At 42.1% G+C, this 26416-nt stretch overlaps 1 protein-coding gene across 4 annotated transcripts in view; it reads left to right on the top strand.

Moving 5' to 3' along the window:
- The window catches only part of LRRC37B (leucine rich repeat containing 37B), a 42596-nt gene that overhangs the window by 2057 nt on the left and 14123 nt on the right, over window positions 1-26416 (top strand). Inside the window, exons 1-8 of one of the 4 annotated variants that reach the window (XM_054536631.2) lie at window positions 7055-7201; window positions 7315-10001; window positions 11912-11983; window positions 14835-14906; window positions 17727-17798; window positions 18447-18527; window positions 21993-22064; window positions 22645-22719. In XM_054536631.2, coding sequence (XP_054392606.2) covers window positions 7429-10001; window positions 11912-11983; window positions 14835-14906; window positions 17727-17798; window positions 18447-18527; window positions 21993-22064; window positions 22645-22719 — 3017 coding nt within the window. In that variant the 5' untranslated portion in view covers window positions 7055-7201; window positions 7315-7428. Of the gene's footprint in view, window positions 1-408; window positions 10002-11911; window positions 11984-14834; window positions 14907-17726; window positions 17799-18446; window positions 18528-21992; window positions 22065-22644; window positions 22720-26416 lie in introns of those variants that run through there. The other 3 variants (XM_054536629.2, XM_063718580.1, XM_063718581.1) reach the window with 3 other exon arrangements.

Genomic DNA, 26416 nt, shown 5'->3' with positions numbered 1-26416 from the left:
AGATAGATAGATAACTATATCTATATACATGTAGAGGTAATAATGGTAGCTATTTTATGGAGCTGATCTGAGGATAAAATAAGATAATGTACTTTAGGCCGGGTGCGGTGGCTCACGCCTGTAATCCCAGCACTTTGGGAGGCCGAGGCGGGCGGATCACAAGGTCAGGAGATCGAGACTATCCTGGCTAACACGGTGAAACCCCGTCTCTACTAAAAATACAAAAAATTAGCCGGGCGAGGTGGCGGATGCCTGTAGTCCCAGCTACTCGGGAGGCTGAGGCAGGAGAATGGCGTGAACCCCGGGGGGCGGAGCCTGCAGTGAGCCGAGATCGCGCCACCACACTCCAGCCTGGGCAACAGCGAGACTCCGTCTCAAAAAAAAAAAAAAAAGATAATGTACTTTAAAGTGCTCAGCACAATGTCTGGCAAATGGCACTCTGTAGGCCAGGCATGGTGTCTCACACCTGTAATCCCAGCACTTTGGGAGGCCTAGGTGGGTGGATCACTTGAGGTCAGGAATTTGAGACCAGCCTGGCCAACATGGTGAGACCCCATCTGTACTAAAAATATAAAAATTAGCCAGGTGTGGTGGTGTGCTCCTGTAATCCCAGCTACTTGGGAGTGAGGCAGGCAAGTGGCTTGAACCTAGGAGGTGGAGGTCGCAGTGAGCCAAGATTGCACCACTGCATTCCAGCCTGGGTGACAGAGTGAGACTCTGTCTCAAAAAAAAGAAAGCACCTATAAAAGCTAGCTGGTGATTTTTATATTATTACTGACACAGAAGATAGGGATTGGGGGCAAATGGAATGTACTCAAAGAGCACAGCCTTTTTCAGTAATAACGTTAATACCAGATTGGGACACTATTCCACATCAAAAGGTGAATCCTTGTAACATTTGACAAGTTTCATAATTTTTAAAAGATTTCAATGCATCACAGATTATTTCTTCTTGATATGCCATTCGTGGTTTATAGATGTGTAATAGCAGATTAAATAATTAGATTTTGTTAGTTCTGGAGTATTAACTTCTGCTGGAAATGAACTTCCCCCTTCCCTATACCAATATTGAGTGAGGCCTCTTTTCTCAGATACCAATTAGAAACAAGGGGACAATGTTACACTTTTTCCTCCTAGAAACATACATTATATAGAGAGTTGTCTTTTGAAGTCTAGAAGTCTGAAAACACTGTAATTTTTTTTTAGGAATTAATACAATAAATGTAGGGGTCAACTCTGAAAAGCCTACAATGGTTTCTGGGATTTAATCTTGGCATGACTTTACCCTTGCATCTCTGCCCTCGGCAGGTAGTTTTGTTTATGGGTGTCATTGGTTGAACAAATATTGTTTTAGTTACTACAATAACTAAAACATGATCTGTGCTCTAAAGGAGTCAAAAATGAGCCAGGGGGGCATGAGTAATTGCCTGTAATATAATTGTGCTCACACTCTCATGGAGAACTGTACAAAGTGTCAGAAGCACAGCGCCAGGAGGCACAGCAAAGGGTAGTAGAGGTGACATTTGAGCCCGGCCTTGAAAACCGTCTAGGATTTCTCAGAATTTCAGCCAAGTAAGGTAATTTCTGTCTAAAATATATAGGCAAACTTTTTATGTAAAATATGAGAAATTAATTAAATAACAGATTATGACCACAATGCAGATTTAAAACCCAAGGCATGATGAGTGCCATTGACCAGTTCATCCAAACAGTTCAGAGAAGAGAACATCCCTGTAGATCCTTCTTGTATTACAGAATACAAAGGAACAGAAAATTTTGCCTCAGTAACTGCCAGGTCATTCTAGTTAAAGTACCTATACATTGTAATATAATTCCTCCATTTAAGGTAATAACCTATCCGGTGGTCCAGAGTCTGTGTCATTCAGTCAAGAAATTCACTCCCTTAACCTAGGGCTGTGCTGGAAATTCATTGACAAATTTTGGTCTTTGGTTCTCCATTTTTCTTCAAAATTCATGCAGACCACTTGACTTCCTTAGCATTTTCTTTTGTAGGCGTATATTAATGTCTGTGGTTAAACTTCGGCTTCCGTTTGCATCAATCCTGTTGTAATCATGCCTCCTGAGGCATCTTTTTGCTTCCCTTGCATAAGTTTCCAAAATCCTACTTTCTACTTGGTAAGGGGAGTATCCATTTTCTGTAAAGCAGTGGTTTCCAAACTGGCCTGCACATCGGAATTATTTGGGGAGAAGGATAAAAATACAGACTACTGAGCTTCACCTGGGATTCTGTAAATTTGGGTTGCATTTGAGATTACTTTTAACAATTTACCAGATGATTTTTGCTGCACCTCCGCTTCAGTTTTAGGAAGGACTGTTTCAAGGCAGCTTTTCAAACTTTCATCACCACAGAAATCACCTGAAGATTGTGAGAAACTGCAGATCCTAATTTAGTAGGCCTGTGTTTAGGCCTGAGATTCTGAATTTCTCTCAAATGTGATAATATCAATCCCTTGTTGAGTAGCAAGGTTGTTTTTTGTTTTTTTCTTTTTTTTCCAGGATCTTCATGACATTCAATGAGTAGCAAAGTTTGAAGATAACTTCTGGAATTTCATCTAATGTGTACTCATCTGGATCTTAGGGGAGATAACCTATCAGGTTATAGGGAGGGAGGACCTTTAATAACCAAGCTAAATGTGTGGGTTGTTTACCTCTCCCTCTTATGCAAAAGTATCCCTTGCACACACTAAAAACTTCTTAGACCAAAAGCATTATAGCTTTAGTTTGCCTTGAAGGAAGTTGTATTGTCTGTAGAGCATGTGGGCCATTTTCTGCCAATAAAATGTTCAAATGTTCTCTCTCTCTGGAGCTTTGTTCATTGTATCTGGTGGAATTTTGGTTCTTAGGGAGTAGACACCTAGCCATGCTTCTAATGTGAAGTGTCTACTAGCCCAGTGGTCTCTATTTTGGATTTGAACTTACTTTGACCCCCAACTTGATGCCTTACCATTTAATCATATTGTGATTGAATATTTTTGTGTCCACATTTTTCATTTCTTATGTTGTTATTCCTTAGTTCCTATCTCTAAGATCATAAAGTCCTTTGAACCAAACACAATTGATATTTCATACATACATTAAAAACTAAGCTGTGAGACCGGACATGGTGACTCCCGCCTGAAATCTCAGCAATTTGGGAGGCCAAGACAGAAGGATCACTTCAAGCTAGGAGTTCGATGCCAGCCTGGGCAACAAAGAAGGACCATGTCTCTAAAAAAGAGAATTAGCCGGGCACAGGGGAGTAGTCCCTGCTACTCTGGAGGCTGAGACAGGAAGATCACTTGAGCCCAGGAATTCTAGGCTGCAGTGAGCTATGATAGTGCCACTGCACTCCAGCCTGGGTGACAGAGTGAGACCCAGTCTCAAAAAAAAAAAAAAAAAAAAAAAAAAAAAAAAAAAAAAAATTGAAGCATATGATGAGGAAACTTCCAGGAAAATGCTCTTATTTTCTGCTTTTAGAAACCAAAAGAATGTCTCATTGTGGGGTGCTATCATTATATTCAGGAAGTTTTAGAATGAAGATTCTGAACTGATACTTGCTAACTTTATTTCAGAAAGTTGTAAAATAGCTGTGGAGTACAGACCCAGTGGAGAGACTGTAGATGTCAGATGGGAAGAACTACATAGTTTAATTCAAGTATGTGGAGATAAAAACTCAAAGGTTACATGGCCGGGCGCAGTGGCTCACACCTGTAATGCCAGTGCTTTGGGAGGCCTAGGCAGGTGGATCACCTAAGGTTGGGAGTTCAAGACCAGCCTGACCAACATGGAGAAACAGTGGTGCATGCATCCCAGCTACTCTGGAGGCTGAGGCAGGAGAATCACTTGAACCAAGGAGGTGGAGGTTGTGGTGAGCCAAGATCATGCCATTGCACTCCAGCCTGGGCAACAAGAGCGAAACTCCATCTCAAAAAACAAACAAAACAAAACTCAAGGGTCGGATAACATAGCCAGTGTAACCATAATTCAAAACAAGCAGCAGAATTTGGAGGATAATTTGTTTCATTCTCAGGAAAATGTGAAACTCTGAAACTGCTTTTTGAGTGCCGGGTATTTCTGAGGCTTTTCCTAAAGTCTTGACTCTTGGCTCTGACCCCTTATTTGAAGTTTGGAGAGCAGAAATGAGTACTGTATTACTACAGCTGTGGACACAGGAGAGGGGTTAGTCTCTCCTGGCCCCAGGAGTAAGGGATGCTGGGCTGCTTGAACACAGGCCTTTTTAGAACTCCCTTCAAACAGGATACCAGAGATGTGGGGGGAATGTAACTGGCCTTAAGACTGATAATGCTACGGCTTTCAAAAACTATAATGCCTTTCAAATATGGCTTATTGCTTGGATCTCATTATCTCCCATATACCTTGGGTGGACTATATTGCTGAAGATCTTTCTGTCAATCATTTACAATCACGTGCTGCAAAATGAGGTTTCGGTCAACAATAGACCACATATATGATGGTGGTTCCATAGGAGTATAAAGGAGCTATCCCTACACAGGCAGGTACCATTTTTATCTTTGTTGTTGTTGTTGTTGTTGTTATGGAGTCTCACTCTGTGGCCCAGGCTGGAGTGCAATGGCACGATCTCAGCTCACTGCAACCTCTACCTCCTGGATTCAAGTGATTATCCTACCTTAGCCTCCTGAGTAGCTGGGATTAAAGGCACGCACCACCATACTCAGCTAATTTTTGTATTTTTAGGAGAGACAGTTTTTCACCGTGTTGGCCAGACAGGTCTTGAACTCCTGACCTCAGGTGATCCATCCACCTCTGCATCCCAAAGTGCTGGGATTACAGGTGTGAGCTGCTGTGCCTGGACCCCATTTTTATCTTTTATACAGTATTTTAACTGTACCTTTTCCATGTTTACATACACAAATACCTGCCATTGTGTTAACAGTTGCCTTTAATATTCAGTACAGTAACATACAGTACAGGTTTGTAGCCTAGGCTATACCGTATATCCTAGGTATGCTGTAGGCTACACCACCTAGGTTTGTTTAAGTATATACTGTGATGTTAGCACAATGGTGAAATCACCTGACACATTTCTCAAGCTCTTCACTTGGCAAGCAATGCATGACTGCATATGAAAACTCTTAAATAGGGATTAAGTTTCTAAATTAATCTCAAAAGAAAACAGTAATAATTTACTATTTATGGATTTTTTTTAAAAAAAGGAGCAAAAGTTTCATTTCAATGGGAACTTAATTTGGGGCTAGAGTGTTTTATTTAACTTTCACTCCAAAGTTGCAAAGTGTTTTGAAGTTTTTCCCTGTAAAATAATTATTTTAATTCAATTTAAATAAAACCCACCAAGGAAACTTCCAGCTTTAAGAAGTCTAGCTTCCTGTGAAATGTGAGAGGAAGTTAGCACTGATTTCAGAAATCTGATTATAACAACAGATCCATCCCTAAATGAGGCGAATCTTGGAATCCCTTCAATTTTACTTTATTTTTTTGAGACGGAGTTTCTCTCTTCTTGCCCAGGCTGGAGGGCAATGTTGCAATCTCGGCTCCCTGCAACCTCTGCCTCCCAGATTCAAGTGATTCTCCTGCTTGAGCCACCCGAGTAGCTGGGATTACAGGCATGCACCACCACGCCTGGCTAATTTTGTGTTTTTAGTAGAGATGGAGTTTCAGCATGTTGATCAGGCTGGTCTGGAACTTCTGACCTCAGTGATCCACCCATCTCAGCCTCCCAGAGTTCTGGGATTATGGGTGTGAGCCACTGTGCACAGCCCCCCTTCAATTTTAAAACCATCACTATGCACCCTGTGCCTGTGCTAGGCACTGGAAGAAGATGAAGTGCCTTCTTGGAGTTTACATGCTGATAATTGTGCCAGACAGTAATAAAATAGGTAAGGACTGTGGGGGAAGTCAGCTGGGTTCTAGTTATAGTAGCATTTCAGGAAATTATTTAACATGCTGACTTTAACAACCTAAGCCTCTTCTCCATGTGTGCACACAGGCTAGATCTCTGAAGGGTGGCGCTGTAACTTCTAGGGTACTGGCTCTGTTGAGTTAAGGCAGGATGACAGTTCAGCCTCCTCCCAGGCTGGTGCAAAGGGCTCTTCCCTCGGATTAAGACGTTCTCTCCCAGACTGAATTGCCCACCCCCAACATCCCTCCTACAGAAAATTTGGAGTCCTCGCTTATTCCCTGGCAGATCCTACCTAATAGGGTGGTGAATTAATTATCAAACATGCAACAGTTTAGTGAAAAAGGCAACATTTTGGAATAAATGACTGTAACAGGCATCCTGTCTGCCACCCTAACTGGCACCCATTTTGCAGGTCAGTTGCTCTCCCCGGAAGGAAGAGTATTCTCGGATTTCACCTCAGAGGAGGAAGAATTCAGGCTGCCAGAACTGGACTAGAGCTTCTGTCATGTGACTTCCTTGGGAAGCTCTGCCGTGACCCCACCCCACCCCACCCCACAACAGCAGGCCACTGGAGTCCTGGGACCACCCCGGTCTGTGGCCCAAATCCTTCCTCACTAAGGAGAGGGGAGGGGTGTTCCTGCTGGGCGGGGTGGGAAGGGGTGCTTGGGCAGGATTGTGACATATGATTGCCCTGGTAACATGGAGCAGATCTGGACCTGAGCCTAATAAAGGTGGCATAAATAAAGGTGTCATAAAGACAGGGCGGGGCGCATGCTTATAAGGGGCATGAGCGTCTCAGGGGTGCCAGAATGGCTCTCGTTGAGTGCATAGCACCAGCGTGTGTCATGTCTTGGCTGCGTTTCTGGGGCCCATGGCCCCTCCTTACGTGGCAACTATTGTGTCTACTAGTCAAGGAGGCTCAGCCTCTGGTGTGGGTCAAGGACCCGCTCCAGCTGACCTCTAACCCCTTGGGGCCACCTGAGCCCCGGTCTTCCCGCTCCTCCCATCTCCCATGGGAATCTCCCCATGCACCTGCTACCCCAGCAGCCCCGGGGGACTTTGATTATCTGGGGCCCTCTGCTTCTTCGCAGATGTCATCCCTGCCCCAGGAATTGTCTGAAAATTTGCCTCCATTCCTGGACACGGATTCAGCTGGAGAGCTGCCCCTGGGGCCAGAGCAGTTCTTGGTTGCACATCAGGATGTAAATGACAAGCTGACTCCGCAAGAAAGGCTCCCAGAGGTGGTTCCACTGCTGGACCGGGATCAGAACCAGGCCCTAGTTCAGCTTCCTCGCCTCAAAAGTAAGGTTCAAACTGCAGATCTAGATCGGGCTGCAGGTCATCAGGCAGATGAAATACTTGTTCCACTAGACAGTAAGGTTCCAAAACCAACCAAATTTGTTGTTTCGCCCAAGAACCTGAAGAAAGATCTAGCTGAGCGTTGGAGCCTTGCTGAGATTGTTGGGATTCCACACCAATTATCCAAACCTCAGCGTCAGAAGCAGACTTTGCAGGATGAATATTCGAGTATGGACACACTGTATCCTGGCAGCCTGCCTCTAGAACTCCAGGTGAATGCAGATGAGCCTCCAGGGCCTCCTGAGCAAGTTGGACTTTCTCAATTCCATCTAGAGCCCAAAAGTCAAAATCCAGAGACCCTTGAAGACATCCAGTCCTCTTCACTCCAGGAAGAAGCCCCAGCGCAGCTTCTACAGCTCCCTCAGGAGGTAGAAACTTCAACCCAGCAGGAGGCCCCAGCTCTGCCTCCAGAGTCCTCTATGGAGAGTCTAGCTCAAACTCCACTGAATCATGAGGTGACAGTTCAACCTCCAGGTGAGGATCAAGCTCATTATGACTTGCCCAACATTACAGTCAGACCTGCAGATGTGGAGGTTACCATGACTTCAGAGCCCAAAAGTGAGACAGAATCTTCCCAAGCCCAGCAGGAGGCCCCAATTCAGCCTCCAGAGGAAGTGGAACCTTCTGCAACCCAACAGGAGGCCCCAACTGAGCCTCCAGGTCCTCCTATGGAGCCTGAACTTTCCCCCAGTGAACAGGAGCAGCCAGCTCAGCCTTCTGAGTCTTCTGGGGAGGTTGAATCTTCTCCAGCCCAGCAGGAGACCCCAGCTCAGGCTCCAGAAGAGATGGAACCACCTTCAATCCAAAACGAGGCCCCAACTGAGCCTCCAGGTCCTCCTATAGAGCCTGAACTTTCCCCCAGTGAGCAGGAGCAGCGAGCTCAGCCTTCTGAGTCTTCTGGGGAGGTTGAATCTTCTCCAACCCAGCAGGAGACCCCAGCTCAGCCCCCTGAACATTATGAAGTCCCAGTTTCACCTCCAGGTCACCATCAAACTCAGCATTCAGATTTTCCCAATGTTTCTGTTAAGCCTCCAGATGTGCAGCTCACCATAGCAACAGAGCCTAGTGCAGAGGTGGAAACTTCTCCAGTCCACCAGGAGGCTACAGCTCAGACTCCAGATCCCCCTAAGGAGGCAGAACCTTCTCCAGTCCAGCAAGAGTTCCCAGCTGGGCCACCAGAGCCCCCTAAAGAGGTTGAACGATCTGCAACCCAGCAGGAAGCCTCAGGTCATCCTCGGAAGTCCACTGAAGAGGTCAGTCCTCCACCACAGTGGGAGATACCAGCTCAGCCATCAGAGCCATCTGAGAAGGTCGAACCATCTCCAGTCCTACAGCAGGCCCCAACTCGGCTTTTAGAGCCACCTAAACAGGTAGAATCCTCTCCAGTCCAGCAGGCAGTCCCTGCTCAGTCTTCAGACCCTGCTCTGGTGATAGAACCCTCTCTGACCCAGCAGATGGCCCCATCTTTGCCTCCAGAATTCCCTCAGGAGGTAGAACCATCTGTAACTCAGCAGGAGGTTCCAGCTCAGATTCCAGAACCCCCTGTGGAGGCAGAACCTTCTGTGACCCAGCAGGAGGCCACAGTTCAGGCTCCAGAGGCCCCTAAGGAGGTAGAACCTTCAAGGCAGCAAATGGTCCCAGTTCAGCTTCCAGAGCCACCTAAGGAAGTTGCAGCTCAACCTCCAGCTCATTATGAGGTGACAGTCCCAAGGATCCAGCTCAGGCCAGGATCCAGGATCCAGGATCCAGGCCAGGATCCAGCTCAGCATTCAACATTGCCCAGTGTCACTGTTCAACCTTTGGACCTGGGACTTACCATCATTCCAGAATCCACAACAGAGGTTGAATTTTCTCCAACCATGCAGGAGACCCCAACTCAGCCTCCTAAGAAAGTTGTACCCCATCTTGTATATCAAGAGGTAACAATTCCAACACCAGGTCAGGATCAAGCTCAGCATCCAATGTCACCCGGCATTACAGTTCAATCTTTGGACCTGGGACTTACCATCACTCCAGGACCCACTATGGAGGTTGAACATTCTATACCCCTGAAGAGGACTATAGTTCTTCCAAAGCACCTTAAGGTGACACTTCCACATCCAGACCAGGTTCAGACTCAGCATTCACACCTGACTGAAGCCACAGTTCAACCTTTGGATCTGGGGCTTACCATCACTCCAGAATCCACAACAGAGGTTGAATCTTCTACAGCCCTGATGACTACAGCTCCTCCTCCAGAACACCCTGAGGTGACACTTCCACCTTCAGACAAGGGTCAGGCTCAGCATTCACACTTGACTGAAGCCACAGTTCAACCTCTGGTCCTGGAGCTTAGCAAAACTACGGAGCCTACTACAGAGATTAAACCATCTCCAACCACGGAGGAAACCTCAGCTCAGCCTCCAGACCCGGGGCTTGCCATAACTCCAGAACCCACTACAGAGATTGGACATTCCACAGTCCTGGAGAAGACTACAGCTCCTCATCCAGACCAGGTTCAGACTCTACATCGAAGCCTGACTGAAGTCACAGGTCCACCTACAAAGTTAGAATATTCGCAGGGTTCATTGGTGCAGTCTGAAACTGCACCAGAGGAACAGATGGCCTCCACAAGCACCAACATATGTGAGCTCTGTACCTGCGGAGATGAGACTCTGTCATGTGTTGATCTCAGCCCAAAGCAGAGGCTCCACCAAGTGCCTGTGCCAGAGCCCAACACCTACAATGGCATCTTCACCACCTTGTAAGAATCACCTTTCCTCAATCATCCTCTGTGTCTTGCCTGACATGGCAGCCTTTTCCTGGAGGCCTTCCTGGGTCTTCTTTATCTCCCCAAGCCATACTGACAACTGACTTTCTGCTTTCACCTTTGCTTGTCAACTCTCCCTTCTCCTCATTCTCCTTTAATGTTAGACCCATTCTCCAGTCTTTTACTTTTACTCCAGTCTTTTACTCTTACTCGTTTTCTTATCCATTCTTATTTAGCCCCATCACATCATTGCTTAACCACTGCTCTGCTCCTATTTTCACTTCACACTCTTTTTTTTTTTTTTTTTTTTTTTTTTTTTTTTTTTTTTTTTGAGACAGAGTTTCACTCTTGTTGCACAGGCTGGAGTGCAATGGCACGGTCTTGGCTCACTGCAACCTCCATCTCCCCGGTTCAAGTGATTCTCCTGCCTCAGCCTCCTGAGTTGCTGGGATTACAGGCATGCATCACCACACCTGGCTAATTTTTTGTGTTTTTAGTAGAGACGGGGTTTCTCCATGTTGGTCAGGCTGGTCTTGAACTCCTGACCTCAGGTGATCCACCCACCTTAGCCTCCCAAAGTGCTGGGATTACAGGCATGAGCCACCGCGCCTGGCCCGCTTCACCCTCTTTACAGCAGCCTGTCACTCTCCCGATCTCAGTGATGATGCTCTAAGTGGTTAAGAGTTGATTCTGGAGCCAGGCTGCCTGGGTTTGAACCTAGGTCTGTTTATTAGCTTGGTGATCCAGAGCAAGTTATTCTGCTCTGTTACTCAATTTCCTCACCTTTAAACTGGGGATTATGCTAGTTACCATTTCATAGGATTGCTGTGAAATTTAGGTGAGTGAATATATGAAACACTTCATCAGTGCCTAGCATATGTAGGAGTGTTGGCTGTTAACTTGATTACTCCATCCTTTAATTATGTCCAGAACTCATCTTTGTCCCTGGCTTTATTATATGTAGCAATCATTTTGTGTCAAACCCAGGACCAAGTATGCTGTTGTCTGCAGAACATGAAAATGATAGGAGGGAAGAAAGAGAATAGGCATAAAAAGGGAGGTGTATATAATTAATTACTAAAGTATAATGCCTACCATCGGTGCTAGAATTTACCAGAATCTGTGATCCTTGAGGTGTGGAGATCAGGGAAAGCTACATGGATAAGCTAAAAGTTTACTTGGGTCTTAAAGAGTACACAATGAGGTATGGAAAGCCATTGAAAGTTTCCAAGCAAGAGAGATTAAATGCTTAAAACAGGAAGATTATTTTATTTTATTTTGTTCTTTTGCTTTATGTTCAAGTATAGACATGCAAAGGATTATTTTAGAATCCATATGTAGAGTGCCCAAAAGGAAAAGCTTATTACAGGGAGACAAAATAGAAAGGTCTAGCAAAATGTAGGAGTAAAGTGTGAAGGGGCTAAATCAGATCAGTTGTAATAAGAGTGGAAAGAAAAAGCCTAGGATGTTTCAACAGAGGGCAAATCTTTGGTGTTACCTGGCATAGGGTTTCTTTCTACTTATTTATCGATAAAGATAAGCTTATGCCCATTTTTCTGTTGAATTATTGACCATTTTTGTGTTGATTTGTAGGAGTTTGTTTAGACACATAAGTGCTTTTGGATAAAATACTTACATTCAAAGTAATTAACTGGCATCGTCTGTCCAAGAGATGGGATGGATAGGAAGTTAAGCTTCCGGGAGATGCCTCATCATTTGTGCCAGTGGCCCCGCGTTATTTCTTGATGAATTGTGCAAACTGGGAAGCTGATAGCTCTGGAAATGAGAAAGCAGGTGTTATTTTCTGTTTCTGAATATCCCCGACAAGGTTGCCATGATTCTTTTATTTATCCTGTTCATTCTTTTCCTGCCTATTCAAGGATATAAACTGTCTTTCTTCACAGAAATTTCCAAGGAAACTATATTTCATATATTGATGGAAATGTATGGAAAGCATACAGTTGGACCGAAAAATTGTGAGTATATTCCCTCCAAATATGACAAAAAAAAATTGTGAGTATATTCCTTCCAAATCTAACTGCATTGTAAGATCCTTCTTGGTCCAGAATTTTGAGGTCCGTACCTCCGAGAAAAGATATTTCCCCTCCATACCCCAAATCAACCTCTGTGAATTGCAATCCTATGGTTATTTTAAAATTAAATTTGGTAGGCTCTCTCTAAAATAAGAGGCAATTTAAATTTATTTTTTATCATACAAATAATACATGGTTATATTCTTTTTTTTCCCCTTTTTTTTTCAGAGACAGGGTCTTACTTTGTCCCCTGGGCTGGAGTGCAGTGGCACAATCACATCTCACTGCAGCCTTCACCTCCCAGGCAAAAGAGATCCTTCCACCTCAGCCTACCAAGTAGCTGGGACCACTGGTGCATGCCACCACGCCCACCTAATTTTGTATTTTTTGTAGAGACAAGGTCTTCCTATGCTGCTTAGGCTGGTCTTGAGCTCCTGGGCCCAAGTGATCCTCCCACCTTGGCCTCCTAAAGTGCTCAAAGTATAGGCATGAGCCACCACCCCCAGCCCATGATTCTATTTTTAATGTATAAAAATGTAATAACAGGTATAACAAAAACCCTCCTTGTGCCCTACTCCCTCATCCCTGAGGTAATGCTACTCTGTGTTTAGTATACATGCTTCCAGACTTTTCCCCATTTACCTACATACATATTTACATAAAGCAAAATAGATTTGTTGTGTGGTTTTTAAAATCTTTTTTCTTTCCATAAAGGGTAACATCTTGCAACTTGATTCTTTCACTTCATGGTATCACTTATATCATATGATATTCTTTCACTTCATAATTTCTTTCCTTCCTAGGACTTAGAGGGTCACCCCATTCATTTAAAGTCCTGCATAATCCATAGTATGGATGCATCATAGTTTATTTAATAATTTCCCCACTGACGAATGTTTAGATTATGCTTAATGGGCAAGTATTCCTGTAGCATAGATATCTAGAAATGGAAGAGTTGGGGTGAAGACTATGTAGATATAAAATTTTAATTGTCCTCAAAAATGTTGTGCCAACTGACTCTATTGTCAGCAGAATAGGACAGCATTCACTTCCCCACACCTTTTCACTGCTGGGTATTCACCAACTTTTTGTTGAAGTTATGGATGAATAAAAGGGATTCCATCCAAATTTGAATTTTTCTGATCACTCATGAATTTAATTAAATATCTTTATATGTTTATTGAACATTTGTGTTTCTTCTCTGAGTTTTCTGTCCTTTGTTCATTTTCCTGTTGAATTGTTTTATCATTTTCTTCCTGATTTATAGAAGGAATTAGTTTAGACACATAAATGATTTTGGAAAAAATGCTTACATTCAAAGTAACATTTTTCACAACAGTTTGTGTCACATCATTAGTTTGACTTATATAGACAAGACATACATGAGTTCTAACTTAAAAATAAAACACATGGTAGGTGCAGTGGCTCACGCCTGTAACCCCAGCACCTCAGGAGGTCGAGGCAGGCAGATCACCTGAGGTCAGGAGTTTGAGACCAGCCTGGCCAATATGGCAAAACCCCATCTCTACTGAAAATACAAAAATTAGCCAGGCATGGTGGTGGGTGCCTATACTCCCATCTACTTGGGAAGCTGAGTCAGGAGAATTGCTTTATTTATTTTTTGAGATAGAATTTTGTTCTTGTTGCCCAGGCTGGAGTTCAATGGTGCGATCTTGGCTCACTGCAAGTTCCACCTCCTGGGTTCAAGGGATTCTCCTGCCTCAGCCTCTTGGGTAGCTGGAATTGCAGGTGCCTGCCACCATGCCCAGCTAATTTTTCTATTTTTAGTAGAGACAGAGTTTCGCCATGTTGGACAGGCTGGTCTCAAACTTATGACCTCAAGTGATTCATGTGCCTTGGCTTTCCAGAATGCTGGGATTACAGGCATGAGCCAAATGCCAGGCCAGGACTACATTTTAAAAGCAAGCAAATCATTACAAAAGTCAGGGTAGTGGTTACCTGTTAGGGTTAGAGAGAGGAATATGGTTGGAAAGGGGCACACTGGGGCTCCTGGGATGCTAGCAATAATCTTTTGTAACAATGTTTACATGGGTATCTGCTTTATAATTATTAAACTGAATATTTGGCCCGGTGAGGTGGCTCATGTCTGCAATCCCAACACTTTGGGAGGCAGAGACAGGAGGATCACTTGAGCCAGGAGTCCGAGACCAGTGTGGGTAACAGAATAAGACCCTGTCTCAGAAATTAAATTAAATTAAATTAAATATAAACAACATTTATGTTATGTGCACTTTATGCACACTGTAGTTCTCAAATTTTTTTGATGGGGGAAAAGAGTTGAATGGCGTCACTTGCAGCCCTGACACGGTTCCATGTGGAGCTTTCATAATAAGGTTTGGGAAAAGAGAGGAGGAAATGGAGGTTCTGCTGATCTTGGTGCCACCCAGGGTTGGATTCTGAAAGGCATATTATGATCTAGAGAGGAATCATTAAAGATACAATTTGGTGGGAAGAGTGGAGTGGTGTGCTTGTGTGTGTATGCTTGCTTGTGTGTGTGTGCTTGCATGTGTGTGTGCTTGTGTGTGTGTGTGCTTGCATGTGTGTGTGTGCTTGCATATGTGTGTGTGTGCTTGCCTGTGTGTGTGGTGGTGTTGGTGGAGAGAGATAGACACTAAAAGGAAAATGTAGGGAAAGATTTGAATGAAAGCAGAGCAGATCCCACCATCTTGAAATGATCATGACCCAGCTTTCCTCCACATGCAGGAGATAGTCCCTGTGTAGCAAATAGTTGTAGTTCGCATTTTAATCTAGAAATAACTTTTTCATTTTCCAGAATTCTCAGTGAAAATTATTTGACTGAATTACATAAGGATTCATTTGAAGGCCTGCTATCCCTCCAGTATTTGTAAGTTAGTTAATCATATTTTTGAGTTTTTAGTCATATTATCTTTAAAATGAATAAGGGGTTCAAATGAGATAATCTCTAAGATTTCTTCCAGCAATAAAATTCTGCAATTCTATAAGTTTGTATAGGGTCTCAGCCCATCTCTAGAATTAGCTACATCCTATGCATTTTCAGTTTTTAAATTGTATAGACAAAATACAGACAAAAAAGTTCACATGGTAAGAAGATCTGAGCAGTGACTGACACCCATATGAACCTTGTTTTATAAGGATTTACATACCATCTTCTTCTATTCAATCTACAGCCAATAGATCAAAGCTAACCTAAGGTCTGTTTTTTAATAGCCTATTAAGTTAAGAATGGTTGTTGCATTTTTAAAGGACTGTGAAAGAAAAAAGAAAGAGAAATATGTGAGAGAGATCACATGTGGCCCACAAAGCCTTAAAATATTTACCATCTGACCTTCACAAAAAAAGATTTGAAAAAGTTGGTTTAGTAGGCTGAAAGGAATTAAAGTTAACTTCAGATTGTTGCCTAAAGGAGAAGAAAATATAGACCACCTACATTCATTTGAATATCATTAATCCAGAGTTTTTTGGTAATTTAATCGGAATTATAACATTTAAATATTTGAAATCAGCTGAATTATAGAAATAATATTATCAAGAATATTAAGCTACCAAGAGAATAGACTACTATTAAGGATTTCATTTCTGGAATTGTTATATTAAAACAGATGTTTAAAATGATGGTTAAGTGGTAGAGCTAGAAATGTTTACACTAAGAGGCATATCAGAAATGCCCCTAACTCTTCACTAATTCCCCAGTAACTATCTCCCCAGCCCTGTTACCAGGAAAGGGATACCTGCATAGTATTTCTGTCTGTTTAGAGACAAGAAGATACTATGTTCAATTGCTATGAAAGCTTGATTCTTATCCTCTGTCCATAGAGGTGTGTATGTCATTAATCCTTATTAGTGATGCTCTTTTGCAAACAGATTCTTTCAAATGTGAAAGGCTTAAGGAAAGTGGGTGTAAAGACCCTCAAGTGGATGCCAAAGTGCTACAGAGGCCATGAAGTAATAAAACTACATTTGCTTTAAAATAATCATTTTCCTTCTACTCACTCCCCCAGCTATTCATTTATTTATTTATTATTTTTATTTTTTTAAATTTTATTTTTTTTGAGACGGAGTCTCACTCTGTCACCAGGCTGGAGTGCTGTGGCACAATCTCGGCTCACTCCAAGCTTTGCCTCCTGGGTTCACTCCATTCTCCTGCCTCAGCCTCCCAAGTAGCTGGGACTATAGGCACACGCCGCCACGCCCTGCTAATTTATTGTATTTTTAGTAGAGATGGGGTTTCACCTTGTTAGCTAGGATGGTCTTGATATCCTGACCTTGTAATCCACCCACCTCAGCCTCCTAAAGTGCTGGGATTACAGGCATGAGCCACTGCGCCCGGCCAGCTATTCATTTGTTTTACAAATATTTGAATTTACTTTATTTCCATGTGTCAGTTTTAAACATGGTGGGCAATGCAGATGAGCAAGACCTAGTCCGTGCTTTCAAGGAGTTTATGCTCAGAAAAAATGGGATGAAAAATAACTCCATTAAGAAGAAGAAATGGATGTCGGCCCTAGGAGGGATAAATTGTTTCTAAAGCATAGAAGAGGGGGAAATGACTTCAGTTTGGACCCAGGAAGATGTTACTAGAACAATCCCATTTGAATAGGACTTTGAAGGGCCATTGTGTAACATCGGACAGATATCTTGGGGACAATATTCTAAACTTGCAAAAGGGAAATGGGAGAATGGCAAAACACAGGAAAATATTTGAGGAATGCCATGAGTACCTGTAGATTACAGGGAGAGTAGGAAATTGGAGCCAGATCTTCTAGGGCTTTGAATGCCAAGCTGAGGAGCCATCATGGGGAACCGTGTTATCACAGCAGTGCTGTAAGATGGATCTGCATCACAATCATTGAGAGGGCACATTAGAACTCAGTTCTGGACTCCACCCTCATAGTTATTGATTCAGTTGGTCTAGAGTGGGACCAAGAATTTGCATCCTCAATAATTTCCCAGGAGGTGCTGGTCTTTGCAAGCCACTTCTGGAGAGTTTATATGATGACTGTGTGTAGGATACTTTAGGAAGGGAGAGACTAGAGCTGGAGACATCAGCCAGACAACATTACGCCATCCAGGTAAAAGGGGAGGGAAAAGCCCCATCACTGTATAACTGAAGAAATTGCTTTCATGAAATATTAAAGCAATATAAAACCAAAAATGAATTTCTATTAATACGATAGAAATTAATTGTATTAATATGATTTGAATATTAGTTCAACGTTATGTATTAAGTAAAGGGGTAACTTCCTTTCAAATGCTGTTGAAAGGATGTCTTTTATTTCTTCTGATACTGAACTGGCTTAGGAAAACCAACCTAAACTAGGAAGGTGTATAAATGTGAGGCTATTCGTTTTAATATTAGAAACTCTATATAGAGATAAAAGCCTTGAGCTCATAATCTAGGATTTGATGAGACTACAAAAGGGCAGCTAATCAAGTCTACTGCTCTCAGGAAAAATTAATTCCAAAGTCTATTAAGTTGTATTTTTTATTTACTAAAAGTATGAAGGTGAGTCTCTAGGAGAGGTACAGGCAGGGTTAGGGGCTCTGGAAAGTTCAAATACAGGTCCAAACGTTTAGAGTCGAGATGAAAAATGTGTATTCAATATTATTCTAAACTCTTGCTATTATTCATACTAGTCAACACTGATAACTTATCAAGGCAATATTTTCCTTTTATTTTTCCTAGAGATTTATCCTGCAATAAAATACGGTATATTGAAAGACATACATTTGAATCACTACCATTTTTGCAGTATATGTAAGTTACAAATATAACTTTATTACATTTGGAATTTTTATAAAACAATTATAAACCTCTTTGCTTTTCATTTTGAAATATGATTAAAATTTGACCAGTAGAAAGGTACTAAAATTATATAGCAAGTCCTTTTTGTCTCTAGCAAAGATTAGTGTGAGAATTATTACACAGATCATAGTGAATCATCAGAGAGCAGTGGTTCTCAACTGGTGTGATTTTGTACTCAGGTGACATTAGGTAATGTCCAGAGACAGTTTTGGTTGACAAAACTGTGATTGTGCTCCTGGCATCTGGTGGGCAGAGGCCAGAGATGCTGCTAAACATCCTGCAAAGTATAAGACAAACCCCCATGGCAAAGAGTTATATAGTCCAAAATGTCGATGGTACTGAAGTTGTGAAATCCTGTTCTAGAGAAATAAAGATCACTTAACACAGGTATTTACTGAGCGTTCACTGTTTTGTAGCTAATGCACCACATGTGCAATGTTAAAGTATAAATCATAAGCCAGTATCTTCCACAGTGAGATTTCCTTAGTGCACAGAGAAAGGATTGAGGTTATGTTCCATCCTATATAATTTAGACTCACAGCAAATGATAAATGTTCTGAAATAATTTTTTTTTCCTTTGGCTTATGTCTTTTCTTGTAGAAATCTGGGTTGCAATTTAATTACGGAACTGAGCTTTGGAACATTTCAGGCCTGGCACGGAATGCAGTTTTTACACAACTTGTAAGTGAAATAGAAGATGAATACGTGTAAACAACTATTTTGTATAAAAACTCATACAATTATTGGTTAGCCGGGTATAAGCCCATTATGAACTCTGAAAAGTGTGTCTTAAGATCCATTTGTTTTTCTCAAATGGGGAAACTAAGGTACAAAGAGGCCAAGAGACTTATGCAGCTTATATATGACCTGCTCTGCTTGTCCTAGTTCTGACCTATGGCATGGGCAAGAAAAGACATCAAAAAAATGACCCTCAAACTAGCCTTGTTGCTGGGCGGGGTGGCTCAGGCCTGTAATCCCAGAACTTTAGGAGCTGAGGGGGGCGGATCACCTGAGGTCAGGAGTTCAGCACCAGCTTGGCCAACATAGTGAATCCCCATCCCTACTAAAAATACAAAAAAATTAGCTGAGCGTAGTGGTGCAGTTTTTTTGCTCCCTGGAGGACTTTGTGTTAAGCTTTCTTCCTTGCAGCTAAATGTTGCAGACATTTAAGCAGTTTGAAACTCTGCATGTGAGCAGGAATCAAAGTTAAATCCAAAGTGTAGGGCTGGGCATAGTGGCTCATGCCTATAATCCCAGCACCTTGGGAGGCCCGGGTGGGAGGATCACTTTGAGGTCAGGAGTTTGAGACCAGCCTGGCCAACATGGCAAAACCCCATCTCTACTAAAGATACAAAAATTAGCAGGTCGTGGTGGCAGGTGCCTGTGATCCCAGCTATCAGGAGGCTGAGGGTCAAGAATGGCTTGAACTCGGGAGGTGGAAGTTGCAGTGAGCCGAGATTGTGCCACTGCACTCCAACCTCCCCTCAAGGCTGGTCTCAAACTCCTGTGACCTCAGGTGATCTGCCCACCTTAGCCTCCCAAAGTGCTGGGGTTACAGGTGTGAGCCACCATGCCTGGCCAAAATGGTGTTTATGTTAAGCTATTGTGCAAAAAAAATTTTTGTAAAGAAAATACGTCGCTCTATTTTAATTCCATATACTTTCCTGACTACTCTTCTACCGTAAGTGCAAAAATTCTATGATTTCTCTGTATAACATACCCAGCAAATCAGAGTGAGTATATTCAATGGCCTGCAGGGGATTTTAGACTCAAGGTGAAGATTCTCCTCTACATCTGACTTTAGAAAATACTTTCCACCTTTCTTGTGGTTGAGAAATCTAGTTTCACACAGTTCATTTTGAGGTAGAGGGAGGTGTTCAGGATGTGTCTGGATTAGAGCAGCGGTTTCTGCAGATGCTCCTCTCTGTCTTCATTAATTTGCTGATGCTTAACTGAGGGAAGAGACACTGAGGGTCTGTTTTTCTTTTGCCCTCACACCAGAGAACAGGCTCATTAGGTCCCTCCACCAAGAGGTTTGCGTAGCATCAATACAAATGTCTTAAACTCACCACCTTTACTAAGCACTTTATAACAGTGGGAGTCCCACATAAGAATCTGGCGGCTGGGAGCAGTGGCTCATGCCTGTAATTCCAGCACTTCTGAAGGCTGAGGTGGGTGGATCACCTGAAGTCAGGAGTTCGAGACCAGCCTGACCAACATGGTGAAACCCCGTCTCTACTAAAAATACAAAACTTAGCTGGGTGTGGTGGCAGGCACATGTAATACTAGTTACTCAGGAAGCTGAGGCAGAAGAATCACTTGAACCCAGGAGGCGGAGGTTGCAGTGAGCCAAGGTCATGCCATTGCACTGAAGCCTGGGCGATAGAGCAAGGTTCCGACAGAGATGGGGTTTTACCACTTTGGTCAGGCTGGTCTGGAAATCCTGACCTCAGATGATCCACCCGCCTGGCTTCCCAAAGTGCTGGGATTATAGGCCTAAACCACCAGGCCCAGCCAATAAATGGAAACTTTAACTCAAAAGAAGGAAAGAAGGAAGGGAAGAAGGGAAGTTGGGAAGGGAGGGAAGGGAGGGAAGGGAAAGAAGGAGGGAGGGAGGGAAATGAAGAAAGAAAGAGAAGAAAGAAAGAAAAGAAAAAACTGTAAAACCATAAGGTTAAAGTAAACCTTTTTTCTTCATACAGATTAAGCACGTGAGTTCAGATTACAGCTTTGCTTCTTCATAGCTTGGTGACCTAGGACAAGTTATGTAACCTCTCTGTGCCTCAGTTTCCTCATTTATAAAATAGGGCAATAATAATATCTACCACATAAAGTTATTGTGAGGATGAAATGTGAAATGCTGATCACAAATACGTAGCAGCCTAATAGATACTCATTGTAATAATTATTTTTATAATTTCTGCAAAAGTACAGTGATGATTCTTGGGTTAATCTAAAGGGTGATTTTCTTTTATTTCTTCCTGTTTCTTTTCTTTTTCTTGTTTACTTTAAAGAATTAAAAAGAAAATAGATTCCAGCATTTTGGAATAAAAATTCACATCAAAATGAATTTATTCATTTTATTGACATATAAACAAAATGTCATTTGTTTATTCAATAAACAGTTATTAAATCCCTAGTAAATTTCAGACATCATGCCAGGCACAGGGATGACAATGACAATAAGATGTGGTCTCTGCCCTCAAGGAGCTGATAGCCCAGGAGACTGACATGTAGACAGGTGGTTACATGCAGTGTAACGAAGGCTGTGATGTCATACAAGAAGACAAGTGGGAGTATGTGATGGGAGTATGGTTTTGACCAGTTCCTCCTCTTAGATTTATCCCTTTTTCTTTGGCTATAAAGCAGAAGAATTGATCCTATTTCTTTTCCTTAACTGTGCAAATTAAATCATAAATTTAAAAAACTTTGTAAAGATAAAAGGCAAGCAGTCAGGCGCAGTGTCTCACACCCATAATCCTAATGCTTTGGTAGGCTGAGGGGGGTGGATCACCTGAGGTTAGGAGTTGGAGACCAGCCTGTCCAACATGATGAAACCCCATCTCTACTAAAAATACAAAAATTAGCTGGGCATAGTGGCGGGCACCTGTAATCCCAGCTACTCAGGAGGCTGAGGCAGGAGAATTGCTTGAACCCAGGAGGTGGAGGTTGCAGTGAGCCAAGATGGAGGCATTGCTGTCCAGCCTGGGTGACAGAGCAAGACTCCATCTCCAAAAAAAAAAAAAAAAAAAAACAAACAGGAAATTGAATTATGAACGAACAACTTGAATTATGGAGGACACTAGAAATAGTGTTTCCTACAGAGTCAGGGCTTCCTACCAACATTGTCATTTCTAGGGTTTTTGACCTGTAAAGTTCTGTGGCATATTTTTTCTTTGCTATCCACTTCTTGTTTTTTTTTTTTTCTATTTCTTCCCTGCTTTCTCTCCTCTACTTTATCTTCTAGAGACCTAGGTAGTTCCCAAAGGAATAGTGCTTTATGGAGTCTAATGGTGATTTATTATGTAAAAGCAGAAAATTATTTTTTTTTACCTAAAAGTTCCATACCAAAAAATGAATATAAACTTTTTATGCAGTTTCACACATTGAAAATGCAGGTAATTTTAATTTCATTGCATTTTTCAGAATTCTCAGTCGCAATCCTCTGACTGCTGTCGAAGATCCATATCTCTTTGAACTGCCGGCATTAAAATATCTGTAAGTACTATAGTACTCTCATGAGTCATGAGATGATTTATGCTTTTTAAATTTGTTATCAAAGATAAAGTATTTTGCATTTAGGCTAAAAAGTCATAATTTAAATTTTAACTGAGTTATTGAAAAAAGTTATTGGCAAAGAAGAGGATTAAGAAAAGATGTATAACGGTCAAGACAGCCAGCAGGGGAAGAGAACAGTGTTGAAGAACCTGTATAGATTTGGAACATGTAGACACATGGAGGAATATTACTTAACAAAGAAAGCAAAGAGGAATAGGTGTTCATTATTCTAAAAAGGAAGAAAAGAGTAAATCAAGATGGGTGAATGCAATATGAAGTGAGAAGTAAGATAATGGTAAAAAAAGTGTAAGTTCTCTTAAATATCATTAATTTGATGATGTAGATCAACTTAAATTTCTTTAATAAGATCTCTCTAGAATTTTACAGCAAATAAACTGTTGAAGTGGCTTGTTTTATAGAGAAGCCAAAATAGAAGTAATCACATTTCCTTGAATTATCTTTTGAAGTGCAGAATTTTTTAATGGGTTCATATCATGAATGTTTTGGCTTTCTTCTTCAGAGACATGGGAACAACGCACATCACACTTACAACACTTAAGAACATTCTCATGATGACTGTTGAACTGGAAAAACTGTAAGTTATTTTTTTCTTAGATTTATTTTTAATTAGTTGGTTTTTTAGGTTTGTTTTATTGTTTTCTTAAGTCTTAAATTATATTGAGATATAATTTTCATATAACATTCACCCTTTATAAGTGTATAGTTTGATGAATTTTGACAAATGTATAGTTACATAACCACCACCACATTCCCAATATAAAGCATTTCTGTCACCTCAGAAAGGCCCCTTGTTTCCCTTTGTAGGCAATCCCTTCCTCCCACCATCAGCCCCTGTTAGCTACTAATCTGATTTCTGTTCCTATAGGTTTGTCTTTTTCAGAATGTCTTATAAATGAAATCATGTAGCATGTAGCCTCTTGTGTTTGACTTCTTTCACTTAGTATTGTTTTTTATTTTTTTTGAGACAGAGTATCACTGTCGCTCAGGCTGCAGTGTAGAGGCATGACTTCAGCTCACTACAACCTCCGCCTCCCAGGTTCAAGTGATTTTCCTGCCTCAGCCTCCCAAGTAGCTGGGATTACAGGCATGTGCCACCATGCCCAGCAAATTTTTGTATTTTTAGTAGAGATGAAGTTTCACCATGCTGGCCAGACTGGTTTCGAACTCCTGACCTCAAGTGATTTGCCCGCTTCGGCCTCCTAAAGTGCTAGGTGTGAGCCACCTCACCCGGCGTCACTCAGCATAATTTTTTTGAGATTATGCTACCATCCATGTTGTTGCACCTATCAGTACAGCTGGCCCTCCATATCTACAGGTTCCTCATCCATGGATTCAACTAATCATGGATGGAGAATATTTGGAAAAAATAAAATATATAAAATAACACAACAATAAAAACAGTAGAAAATTTAAAACATGGTATAATTATTTACATACCATTTACACTGTACTAGGTATTTAAAGTATACCCGAGGCTTATGTCATTTATTATACCAAGTATTATGTCATTCCATGTAAAGTACTTCAGCATCTTTGGACTTTGGTATCTGCAGGGGGTCCTGGAGCCAATCCCCTGCAGACACTGAGGGACAACTCTTCCCTCCTTTTTATTGCTCAGTAGTATTCCAGTTGTGTGGATGTATCAATTTGTTTATCCATTCATCAATGTATGGACATTTGGGTAGCTTCCAATTTTTTGCAATTATGAATAAGAGTCCTAAAAACACTCACATACAGGTCTTTGTGTGAACCTATGTTTTCATTTCTTTGGGTAAATACCTAGGATTTGTATTGTTCACATGCTTGGTGTATATTTAAGTTTTTAAGAAACTGCTAAACTGTTTCCTAAAGTGGGTGTGCCATTTTACATTTCCAAGAGCATTGTATGAGAGTCACAGTTGTTCCACATCTTCAGCATTTTTTTTTTTTTTTCAACACAGTCTTGCTGTATCACCAGGCTAGAGTGCAGTGGTGTCATCTTGGCTCACTGCAACCTCTACCTCCTGAGTTCAAACAGTTCTCCTGCCTCAGCCTCTCAAGTAGCTGTAGGCACCCACCACCACACCCAGCTAATTTTTATATTTTTAGTAGAGACGGGGTTTCACCAAGTTGGCCAGGCTGGTCTTGAACTCTTGACCTCAATTGATCCACACCCCCTGGCCTCCCAAAGTGCTGTGGTTACAGGCGTGAGCCACCATGTCCAGCCCAGCAGATGTTTTCTTGAGACAGAGTCATGGCTGGAGTGCAGCAGCAAGATCTCAGCTCACTGCAACCTCAGCCTCCCAGGTTCAAGCGATTCTCCTCCCTCAGCCTCCTGAGTAACTGGGATTATAGCCACACACCACCATGCCCAGCTAATTTTTATATTTTTAGTAGAGATGGGGTTTCGTCTTGTCGGCCAGGCTGGTCTCAAACTCCTGGCCTCACTTGATCCACCTGGCTTGGCCTCCCAAAGTGCTGGGATTACAGGCGTGAGCCGCCATGCATGGCCCAGCCCAGCAGATTCTTATATTTGAGTTTTTAAAGAAATGTTCACCTTTCTACTGCTAGATGTGTAGTGGAATCTCATTGTGGTTTTAATTTGCATTTCTTTAACAGCTAGTGATGTTGAATGTTCATGTGCAAATATTTTCTTTACTATACTGTTCAAATCTATTCCCATATTTTAATTGGATATTAATATTTTTATTGAGGTTTGTTTTCCCTGTAATCCCATTGGGGATTTGTTATTATTGAGTTTTAAGAATGCTTTAGGCCAGGCGCGGTGGCTCACGCCTGTAATCCCAGCACTTTGGGAGGCCAAGGGGGGTGGATCACAAGGTCAGGAGATCGAGACCATCCTGGCTAACACGGTGAAACCCAGTCTCTACTAAATACACACACACACACACACACACACACACAGAGACACAAAATTAGCCGGGTGTAGTGGCGGGCACCTTTAGTCCCAGCTACTCGGGAGGCTGAGGCAGGAGAATGGCGTTAACCCAGGGGGTGGAGCTTGCAGTGAGCAGAGATCATGCCACTGCACTCCAGCCTGGGCGACACAGTGAGACTCTGTCTCTAACAAAAAAAAAAGGAGTACTTTATAGATTCTAGATACAAGTCTTTTCAGGGACCAGGTACAGTGGCTCATGCCTATAATCCCAGCACATTGGGAGGCTGAGGCAGGAGAATTGCTTGAGGCCAGGAGTTTTAGACCACCTGGGCAATATGGTGAAACCTTGTCTCTACCAAAAACATAAAAATTAGGCAGGTGTGGTGGTGCTCACCTGCGGTCCCAGCTACTCGGGAAGCTGAGGTGGGAGGATTGCTTGAGCCTGGGAGGTCGAGGCTGCAGTGAGCTGTGATCGCCACTGCACTCCAGCCTGGGTCACAGAGTGAGATACTATCTCAAAAATTAAATAAGTAAATAAATAAAAACAAAAAACAAGGTCTTATAGATATGTATTTGGCAAATATCTTCTCACAGTTTGTGGTTTGTCTTTTCATTCTGTTAAAAGTGTTTTCTGGCTGGGCATAGTGACTCACACCTGTAATCACAGCACTTTGGGAGGCTGAGGCAGGTGGATCACTTGAAGTCAGGAGTTCGAGACCATCCTGGCCAACGTGGCAAAACCCCAATCTCTACTAAAAATACACAAATTAGCCAGGTGTGGTGGCCCATGCCCGTAATCCCAGCTCCTCAGGAGGCTGAGGCACAAGAAGTGCTTGAACCTGGGAGATGGAGGTTGCAATGAGCCAAGATTGCACCACTGCACTCCAGCCTGGGCAACAGAGTGAGACTCTGTCTCAAAAAAATAAATAAATAAATAAAATAAATAAGGAAAGTTTTGTGAAGAGCAGAAGTTTTTAATTTTGATCAGCTTTAAGTTAGCAATTTTTTCTTATATGGCTTGTGCTTTCTTGTTTCTTACCTAAGATATCTTTAAGAACCTGTTATTTAATCCAAAGTGGAAAAGATTTACTCTCTATGTCTTCTCCCAGAAATTGTGTAGTTACATTTAGATCTATGATCCATTTTGAGTTAATTTGCTTATATGGTGTGAGGTTTATTGTTTTTTTGTTTTTTGCAATTTTATTTTTATTTTTTGGAGAAATGAGGTCTCACTGTGTTGCCCAGGCTGGTTTCAAACTCCTGGCCTCAGGTGATCCTCCTGCCTCGTTCTCCCAGAGTGCTGGGATTATAGGCATGAGGCATCATGCCTGGCCTTCTTTGTAGATATAGGTGTATATATATATATATATGTATATCTTCACCAGGTGTGATG

The sequence above is a fragment of the Pongo abelii genome, chromosome 19 (genome assembly GCF_028885655.2).
Source record: "Pongo abelii isolate AG06213 chromosome 19, NHGRI_mPonAbe1-v2.0_pri, whole genome shotgun sequence".
NCBI classification, from domain to species: domain Eukaryota; kingdom Metazoa; phylum Chordata; class Mammalia; order Primates; family Hominidae; genus Pongo; species Pongo abelii.
The sequence above is the reverse complement of the archived record's forward strand: the minus strand, read 5'-3'. Positions and strand labels throughout refer to the sequence as shown.